Genomic DNA, 10,556 nt, shown 5'->3' on the forward strand with positions numbered 1-10,556 from the left:
TTTTCCATCCCTCCTCGTTCCCCGTCCTCTTCTCCTCCTCCTCTCCTCGCCTATTTTCCCTTCATGCCTTTTGCTCCCCCTTTTCAGCACCCCTTCCCAAACCTCTTCCACCTCCCCCCAAGTCTTAACCAGAGCTGAACAAACCAGCTTTGTGTCCTCTCCTTTCAGACGCCAGGCCCCCGGCTCTTTGCAGAACTTTCTCCGGCCCACCTAAACAAGGTCTGGGAACACAAACAGTCACCAGTGATGTGGGTCAAACTAGCAAATTCAGCCTTTAAAAGCAGTGTGTTTGAAGGTGGATATGCTTGCAGAAAGAATCTTATCTAATTAGTTCCAGACAGCTTTGACAAAGGCTGAGAAACTATTTTAATTAGCTACTCAGTGAGGACGGAGAGTAACACACACACACACACACACAAATGGGCTGCATTTCATCCTGCAACAGGTGGAATTCTTATTGGTTTGAGATGCTTTCCCTCTTATGGAGATACCACCTGCGGCTTGCAGTATCACAAGAAATGAAGGTGGGTAAGTCAAGGAACCGTATCAAAGTGTTTCTTTGTTTGTTTCCTAAAAGCTGATAGCTATCTAGACAAGACTTTTGGGTCTTGACTGCGATCGTGGTGTTGCTGTCTACTGGAGCGCGTTCAGTTGCATAATCTGACAAACATTAAGACACAAAACAACCATTTATTTTGTGATTCAGATTTAGTGAATTCAATTCTAGTATTTTAATAATCTGTTAGCACAAATTATCAGGCATTTAGCAACTTATTGTCACATCTAAATATCTCTGCTTCTGGATCACAAAATCCAACAAGACTGCAGCCAAAATGCTATAACCTACGTTTTTAAGGCAGAATCCAGAAATCAATCGGAAATCATACTGTGTCCATCTTTTAGATACATGATACTTCTTCCATGGCATAATAATATGGTTGTTATTATTATGCCATGGAAGAAGTATCATGTAAATATTGGATCACAAGAAAGATCACGGAGGTAATGGAGGACAATAAAAATATGAAATCATGAAGCCCGCAAGTTTACACATTTGCAAATAATAAACTTTGTGGTTTAATTCTGACTGGCTACACTCAGATTATAGTTACTTCTAACAAGTAACAAAAAGCTGAAAAACTTCGGGCACACTGAACGAGCTTCTTTAGCAGCGGCCTGGCTGCCCGTGTTTGTTCTGCCTGCTGCTTTGTGAAGCAGCTTTTAGGTTTAAGGAATATTCAGGATATTAAATGCATCTAAATGATTCTCTATTATAATCTTCCCACCAGGAGCATCAGAGTAACGTAAAAAGAAGTAGGTAATATTACCTATCTGGTGGCCAGGCAGATGTAATCGTGTACCTTTATTGCTGTCCTGTCAGTACAAACACTACTGAAATACTGGACAGCTAAACAAGTTTATTCCCAGGACTTTGCAATGGAAACAATGTAGGTACAAAACACCGATGATGAATGCATGTGTGGTTAAACATGCACACGCCATCTGATCTGAGGTAAGCTCAAACATATCAGGGGAGAAGTAATACTTCATGCAGCTTAAGATAAATAAAAAAAAGGAGAGTTTGACACTTGGGAGTTGAATTTGTTGAGATTTTTTCAGATACTTGACACAGGTTGTGTAATTCACCCCAGCTTACACCTGTCAGCATGAAACACTGGAATAAATGGATGCTGTTTTTTTAGAAACAAGAAGTCACATGGTACTGCCCACTAATATAAAACTGTGAAGCTGCTTTTAGGTTTAAACAGTCTCCAGGATACAAAATGCGTTTAGGGGTTGCTCGATCATAATTTAAAATCAGTGCAAAAATCTCTCCAACACAAACATCAATTTAATATCAAAGGGAAAAAAATCCTGCCAGGTAGATGTTCAACACCAGAAATAATAATAATAATCATAATAATAATAATGTTCTAAATAAAGCTGCCACTTCAATACAAACACCACTGAAACACTGAACAGCTAAAAAAAATTTATTTCCCAGGACTTTGCATAGTAAACAATGTAGACGAACAGTTGTAGGTACAAAACACAGAACACCGATGATGAATGCGTGTGCGGTTAAACATGCATGCACCATCTGATCTGAGGTAAACACAAACATACCAGGGTAGAAGTAATACTTCATGTAGCTTAAGATAAATAAAAGAGCGTTTGACACCATTTGAATATTAAGATTTCTTCAGACACTTGACATGAGTTGTGTAATTCCCCTCAGTTTACCAAATACCTGTCAGCATGCAGCACTGAAATGAATGGATGCGCATTCAGGTCAAGCTCTCACAAGGCACTACCCATGCCAAGGGCATATCAGGTGTCTGATGGAAAAACTTGGTTTGGGAAGTCTAATAAGCCTTAAATATGTATAAATGACCACACTGGTGATTGACATAAGCATGCTGGCCTAGCTCCGAGTGCAAACAATCCACTAAACAAAGCAGGGATGAGACACACAAGCTCAAGAAGTAAAAAGAAACTGGAAAGATTAATGCGATTTAAATAACTGAGCTAGATATGAAAAAGCTGGCATCCTGAAAAAAGATCACCAAGAAATAAAACTAAGATTTCAAAAAGAGTTTTAAAAACTCCATACTCGACATAGGGAAAAATAAGATGAGGGCAAAGAAAGAGAAAATGCTCAACATCAGGCCTGACAAATAGTTTCAAATAAAACTCAAGCATCTATGATAGAAAATATTGAAACTTCAAAAAAACATCAACATAACAAAAAACAAACAACAACTAGCACTCCCTCCTGCTGTCAATATTCATATAAATTAAGAAATCTAATTGCTCCCATATTGACCAGTGATCTTAGAATTGCATATTTTTCTCCCAATTGCCTTCTGGAGCTTGCTTCTTACTTGAACACACAGACACACACACACACACAGACACACACACACAGACACACACACACAGACACACAGAAAAGAAAAGTGAGGGGACAACAGGTAAAGTACCTTTCTTCATAAAACATGTATTCAGAGAACCTAAATGGTATGAGCGACTCTGTAGAGCCACGGTCACAAGCCTTCATCTAAGTCAGCACACAAAACTCAATACAAATATACACAACACATGAATACACAAATCAACTCCTGTTAAAATCAGCCAGTCTACATTTACTTACAATAAACACAACAGTAAAAACAGCATTTCCAATGTAACACACTGCTTTTGGCTGCCATGGGAAAAACAACTTCTCAATTGTCCTGCCAGGAGTGTGATATCAGTGCAGCGATCACGACGTAAGCGGCGAGAGCGCGCCTCCTGCAGTCGTTCAGTTCCTGATGCTGAAAGCTTTGGTCTTCCTGATGTTGAGGAGTGGAGGTTTAATCTTTGGTTTGTTGTCAGTCTTGCTCTCTCGGTCTGGGGAGGGGAATCGTTGCCTGTAGATGTCTGGGTACTGCTTCTGAAACTTAGGAGAACAATAAGAAAATTACACTTTGCTGAGTCTGCAGATTTCCAGCATTTTTGAGGATATGAAGTGACTTGTTATATCCTTGTGTGAACTTCAGGAATCTGAAGGCTACTGAAAATAGCTTTCAAGTTGAAAACACTGCAAATTGACTCAAAACCAAATATGTGTGAGTGTGTATCAAAGATAGCCACTGTTACCTCTCCCATAAGTAAGTGGGAGACTGTTTAAAACCATGGGGTTTGGCATGTTAGCTACCACTGTTACAGTTTAAAACATCACGCCATACTGAAGGAAATTTGAAACTTGATGAGAAACTCATTGGTCAAGTACTAGGGTTACAAATCAAGACAGGAAGAGGGACACTTCTTTATTCACTTTGCATCTTTGTGCAAACAGAACCAGACTTGAGGCATCGCCTGGACTTTCAGTAGACCGTTACCTGTTTCAGTTTCTTGCGTCTGTCCTTCTCACTGATGTTTTGATTTGTCACCAGGATCTCTAGCAGCTCCTCCATGGCCTTCTGAGAAGACTCCAGTTTTTGTTGTTCAAACTCAGCGCCACTGATCTGATGGCAGAACGTGTAGACCGGCAATGGAGGGCAAACCGGATCGCTTTTGTCAGTCTTTGAAACAGAGTCAATTGGGACCTGAAATCAGGACAGTACAAACATGAAGAAATCAACATGTTAACAGATTTTAAAGTTCCCAATGAAGCTGGCAGGTTCCTCCAGCAGCATGAAAAGGTGTATTTTGAGCATTCACAGCTATCAGCTTGCTTCTGCAGGTTGTATTTGAACAGACATGCAGGGTATCACTTACTCTGCTTCTTTAAGAATTAGTTGGTTGTGGTTTACAGTTTGAAGGTATACCTGTGATGTTCGTAGGTACTGTATATGGTCACTGATGGCACCAAGCAGGTACTCTGGGACTGAGAGGATGCTTTGCTGATGATCCATTAAAAATGACACCAGCCTGGTTGCTAACAGCTCATCCAAATCACACTCTTCAGCACTGCCCAGGACACAGCCTGAAAATGTGTGAACCATCTGAAATCCACGACAAACATCCAGATACACAAGTGAATAAAAGGTAAACAAACAGGGACATCATGATAAAAGAACATGACATACATGTCTGTGCTCACACTTCTTTAGGGAATGTTCAGAGTATTAGACAGGAACAAAAAATATTTGCTAGCTCCTTACCAATGTCCGGGTGCCGATAGCAGGGTGGAGGCGAGGCATGTCTACATTCTGGCTGATGCGTGACGCCATCCTCATGAGTAGCTGCAACTTCCTGCGGGAGGCGGGTGGAAGGAGGAGGGTGCAGAGCTGCAGGGCCTCGATGGCTACACGTTCACACTGAGGCTGGAGAACGCCTACATACAGGAACACCGTTAGAAAGTCACGCACACGCAAGTAAGTGTTTTCAGTCAAACTGAAGAACCACACTTCAGGACCACATTCATCCATTGCTACGTCACACTTGCTAGACTACACAATGAATGGGAAAATGAATCGACTACAGCTATGGTGTGAAATGAGGCAGGTAAAGCTTGTGAACATGACACTGCAGCACGACTGTCATCCAGGAATGAAGGACTCCTATGCCATCTTCCTTTTAGACTGTTTCTATAGATTTTAATGAAATCTGGGGGTCTGTACGAGAAAACAAGCTCTATTTATCTGGCTAAACTGTGCTGCAGCTACATGATCTGTGAAACAGACTTTTGCCTTTTTCCTGTTGTTAAATGTTAAAGGTCAACTGCTGAATACAAAAACAGAGGCCATTTTCTGGAACTGGCCTTCCTGCTTTGAGTGAGGGAACAAACTGGAATAGTAGGGGTGAGATGTTAGATGAGGTTAATTTGATTAGACATAGACACAGAGACAGGTAGAGGTGAGAGGGTCTTACTGTGCTCATTTTGGTTTTTGGGGGGCTGGGAGTTGCCGGCGGACACAGACACAGGCGCTTTGAGCAGTGAAACAGGTTGTGACAGGTGGGACACTTCCAGAGAGCTGAGGCAGCGGCGAACAGCAGCAGGTGCAGGAAGCGTCCAAAGGTTAGAGGTGCTGGAGGCCGGTCTGGGTCCTGTAGCAGCATTAGACCCTTGTGCTTTGGTTGCAGCAGATGAGAAAGAAGAAGGGAAAGGACGAAAGGAGGAAGAGAAGGGATGACAGGAAGATAGTGATGGAGGATGTGAAGCTGAGGAAGCCTGACACTGACTGGAAGGAGAGTTTACACTGAGGCAGCTTGCTGCTCGACCCTGCCACTTAAGCTCTTTGACATCTTCCTCCCTGGTCTCTATGACGATGTCCAGGCAGCTGCTGAAGCTGTGAGGCCGTAAGGAACGAGACCTGTGTGAAGCTGACAGTCCAGCCAAGGGTATGACAGACAGCCTGTTTCTGGCTGTAACTCCTGGAGCGTTTTCAGAAGTAATGGGTGCTGGTTTGGACACAGATGTCCCGAATGAACGAGTGTGAGGTGTTGTGATGGAAGAGCTATCGTCCTGGCTCCTGCTGCTATAGGCAAAGGATGCCAGGCTGTCACTGGACTGAAACAGCTGTTGTCTAGTAAGAGGGGCAGAGTCATCCAGGATGGTTTCCAGGGAGCAACTCCTTGTTTGAGGTCTTGTGGGAACAACTGTACTGAGGCTGATGCAGCTGCCTCCTAATGGGCCGTCATCGGCACCGCCGCCTCCTTTCAGTGCTGCCAGCCGGGACTGAAGTTTCCCACCAATTACCTCGCTCATGGGGGATTCTGCCTCGTCGCATGTCCCCTGTCTGAGCAGCGACAGGAGGAGACACTCCGTGGAGCGAAAAGACGACTTGGCTGGAGGGGGGACTGCAGGAAGGTCTGATTTCTTGCGCTTCAAATGCTGGCGCATAGAAGGCGCTGCAACGTAGCCGCAGAACACTGAAAGTGAATGAAGACATGGAGAAGGGGGGCAGAGAAAGCCAAGGGGGCAGGCAGGGTGTCAGTGCAAGCAGACAGCAAAGGGGAAGGAGAAGGTTTAGTTAGTTCAAACCATTATTGTTCATACAGCTGATCAGGCACAACAAAAACAAAAAGTGCAGCAGCTCACATCACAGTTAGGATTCCACAAACAACCAAAACTTCTGTTAGGGGGTCACAAAGCACTGTTAGAGGTCAAACACTCAACTCACATTGGAGACAACATGTCAGAAAAGACCTGCAGCCGAATTTGATCCTAACACAACACCAACATGTAGATTCTGAAAGGCCTAAAAGATTAACAGGAAGCAGCAAACCCACCTAGAACATTGATAAACAGCTCATACAGTTCATATGTGAGCAGTGGCTGTGGGAGGCTGTAGAAGTAATCGGACACTGTTTTGAAGACATCTCTTTCAAAGCCAGGATAGGATTGTTGTGTGCCGTTGTACTTTGGCCCTGGAAATAAACGCCATGTTACTGCAACTGTAACAACACTGAATAATATCTTCAGTAAATAGATCCATTAAACCACATAAAAAAAATCAATTTAAAAAAAAAAAAAAAAAAAAAAGCTTTTCCCTTTTAAAACTGTTTATGCAGGACAAAGTTGCAGCTACTCACAATTGGCCAGGCTCCTCATGGCAGACAGAACCCAGTCTGGAAGGTCATCTATGGAGGCAGTTCTAATGTTAGACTCTTTGTTGGTTTACAGTATAATGAGTCAAACTCATTTAAGTTCGAGACCTCTGGATTAAATTATGTCCGGACTGTTTGGTTCAAAATTGCCCAGAAACACCACATTTTCACAGATACTTTTACCTGAAGAAAAAAAAATTATTATGTTGTTTTGGCCTTTTACACTGGAGAATGGCACTTCTAGGACTTTAGTATTGTGTTCAAAGCACATCCTTATGGTAAAAAGTATTTTTTCAAAGATGAGGTCTTTATACATAAACTATCCTGTACATTTTTTTCCTTTATACTGGTGTGTGAACCTACTGGTCTTGTCGTCCAGTGTGACCACTCCGTGTTTGTTGACGTTGGTCATATTGTGGATGATGTTCTGTGGATTCACATAACGATGGTCTAAAACCTCGTCAAGAGATGGAACATCCAGAATCCTCTGAAGACTGAAACACATACACAAGTTTTAGATATACATGGAAGTCTTTCTCATTTTTTTAAAAAATTTTTTGCACAGAATGATTTTTTGGGGGGTTAGATTTGTGTGTTTATACTGGGTCAGCGTGATGTCTCTCCAGATCTCCTGTTCATCCTCCACTGTCAGCTCTCGTCTCTGTTTCTGCTGCTCTTCTTCTGGCTGATTGTCGCCTTCCTGCTGTATTCGGAGTGCAGGATCCACATTTTCCTGAAACACATGTACGGAACAAGAACCAACATCACAGAGTGAATCTTTTTTTTTTTTTTTTTTATTAGTGCAAAACTGCATCTATGAACTTTTTTTTTCTCTCAAATGCAACATATTATTGTTTTAAATTGAAACAGTGATAAATCTAACTCACCTGGGTTTCTTTCTCCTGCCTCCTTGTGCTTCTAAACCTGAAGAAACCTTCTTTGTCCTTGAATGAAGGTCTCTTTTTTATGGATCTGGACTCTGAGGCTGGAGCTGAACAGGGGATGGGTTTCAGAGGAGAAGTGGAAGGAAACCTGTGGACAAAGAAAACAAAACCAAAAAAAAACCAGACTGCTTGATGCTGTGTGGAGCACAATCAACATATTAAGCCCCGTTTTGTTAAATAATCCCCAAAAGCACATTTCTGCCAACAAATTACCTGTACAGCACATTGTTGTCCTCCAGGTCCTCTGTTCCCCAGCGTCCCTTTACATCTTCAATCACATGGTTCTTCAGAAACTTCTTTAGAAGCTGAACTGTCTGTTGCCTGGTAACGTCGGGGCCAAAGTTGCTGTTGTTACAGAGCAGCTGGTGCAGCCAATCAACAGCAGCAGAAGCAGTGAAACAGGAAGCATAGTGCCTGAAGTTCTGGCGATGTTTCCTGAGGGGCATGCCAGCCCGAAACAAACGTGTCACCTCATTCCACTGAAACAGGACACGCACAGTTCAAGCAAGGAAACAAGATAACAATGTGTCATACGGTACAGAATTGCTCCATTGGAAAGCTGATAAAAGTGCACAACAATATAATGACAATTGACCGTGAGAAGTAACAGTGGGTAAGACAGGACGCTTCTACTACAGAGAAGATCGCTAAGCTGTAATTAAGCCAGCACAGTATCTGCTGATTCAGATGCTGGCAGATATAGCCAAGCGTTGGTACACATTTCATCAACTGGTAGCTCATTATGCACAAAATTCAAAAAGCATGTGCAGCGTTAAGACCAGTTTTACTTTAAAACAAACTATTTTGGTTTCTGCAGGCATATTGCAGATTCAGGAATCACAAGACCAATGACTTCAAAAACAAGTTAGTATTTACAAATCTTTACTTGTTGTCATTGTAGCTACTGCAGAAGTCACTTAAGTTGTGGAATAAATTCCTGCACTGATGGACTGGAGGTTTGACAGCAACCGGATTGACAGGTGATCTATCCTTTAGGTCCACCATTAAAGGTGAATGGTAAATGGTCTGTATTTGTATAGCGCTTTACTAGTCCCTAAGGACCCCAAAGCGCTTTACATAACCAGTCATCCACCCATTCACACACTGGTGATGGCAAGCTACATTGTAGCCACAGCCACCCTGGGGCGCACTGACAGAGGCGAGGCTGCCGGACACTGGCGCCACCGGGCCCTCTGACCACTACCAGTAGACAACGGGTTTAGTGTCTTTCCTAAGGATACAACGACCGAGACTGTCCAAGCCGGAACTCGAACCGGCAACCTTCCGATTACGAGCGATCGTGAATTTTATTTTTTAAAAACATATAAACACAGTTTCTTTAAGAACCATATATGTCAGCCCTATGACACCTGCGCATCTGTTACACTTATACAATAACAGAGTAATCGAGCAGCCATGGGACGTTAATTGCAAACATTATTGGTTTAGGATAAGGATTGATCTTAATAAATGAACTAATATTTGTAAACAGAATTGCTCTAAATATTCCAATTCCACCATCCCAGTGAATTTCTTTTATTAGAAACTCAAATATGTGAGTGTCTATAGCTCACTGAACAAAGGTTGTTGACATATATATTTAAAAGACATCACCGCATATATTGGATTAAAATCACATCCGTTTCGTTAATGAAAATTCGTACTTTAAGGTCCGGTTTTCAAACGCCATGTAAACTAATCGGTCTCGTTAGCTGGATTACAGGTGACGTTTGTTGCTGAAACAAAGTCATGAATATGATATTAAATCAGAGAGAGCCACAATTTTGCAACGCTGAAACACAGAGAGGATACTTTACTGTGAATTTCTTGCAGTATTGCTTTTAGAGAAGCCGGCAAAACGCGTGTGTTTAAAAGCAGCTGCAGCTGAGTTTAGCGCTTCCGTTGATGACGATCTTACACTGAGTAGCTAGGTATTAGCTAGCTCGTGAACTTTAACTTACCAATTTCGTGGCTCGGTACGGTCCAGGGCTGATAACATGAGAACTCATATTTATCACGTAAGGGCAGCGCTAAGGGTTTCCTTCATTCGCTGTAGCGACGGATACTATCCATCACTCGAAGAAATATTTACGCATTTCTCGCTACAACCTTTAGTTTAGTTACGGAGAAACTCTCCACAGCCTGGCAGCTCCCCATCTGTTCAAAATTACGAGCCCTGTGCTTCTGCCACCGGATTGGATGGACGTTCTGGTCACGTGACCAGCCTCTAACGGAAGAGGGTGGAGGATCAAAACAAAAAGTGGACTGTAGGGTATTTGGTAGTAAGGCTATTTGAAAATTCTCCCAGTTGACACTAAATTTAGGTCTACAGTTAGTTACAGCTGTGTCAGCTGTAGAAAATGACTGTATTGCTATATGTTGAAAGGCCATGCGGGTGTATTTCCTCGTGTGCTACGGTACCCTTTCTTCAGTTTTCGTTACATTGCGCATTCTTATATAATAAGATTCATTAAATCACCGGCACGTAAGCTGTTAAAGTTAATTCCAGGAATTTCCCACCTCTATCATACGCTGTATTTGTGTTTTAGACCTGAAGATTCAGTAATTATAAGC

General features: G+C 42.3%; 1 protein-coding gene across 2 annotated transcripts; it reads right to left on the bottom strand.

Moving 5' to 3' along the window:
* Positions 1–1,978: 1,978 nt before the first annotated feature.
* Positions 1,979–10,208, bottom strand: depdc1a (DEP domain containing 1a). Of its 2 annotated transcripts, XM_040046310.1 has the most exons (12): positions 9,944–10,208; positions 8,196–8,461; positions 7,926–8,070; positions 7,641–7,771; positions 7,402–7,532; positions 7,024–7,071; positions 6,721–6,858; positions 5,359–6,360; positions 4,650–4,822; positions 4,314–4,490; positions 3,885–4,091; positions 1,979–3,442 (listed from the first exon to the last, which is right to left on the bottom strand). In XM_040046310.1, exons 1-12 carry the CDS (start codon positions 9,989–9,991, stop codon positions 3,305–3,307), a joined length of 2,604 nt encoding a protein of 867 aa, XP_039902244.1. In that variant the 5' UTR covers positions 9,992–10,208; the 3' UTR covers positions 1,979–3,304. The 2 variants fall into 2 exon arrangements, with proteins under 2 accessions (XP_039902244.1, XP_039902245.1); XM_040046311.1 differs by lacking the exon at positions 5,359–6,360 and having other exon boundaries at positions 9,944–10,201.
* Between the last annotated feature and the right edge of the window lie 348 nt (positions 10,209–10,556).

The sequence above is a fragment of the Simochromis diagramma genome, unplaced genomic scaffold (genome assembly GCF_900408965.1).
Source record: "Simochromis diagramma unplaced genomic scaffold, fSimDia1.1 OVJJ01000553.1, whole genome shotgun sequence".
Lineage (NCBI taxonomy): Eukaryota > Metazoa > Chordata > Actinopteri > Cichliformes > Cichlidae > Simochromis > Simochromis diagramma.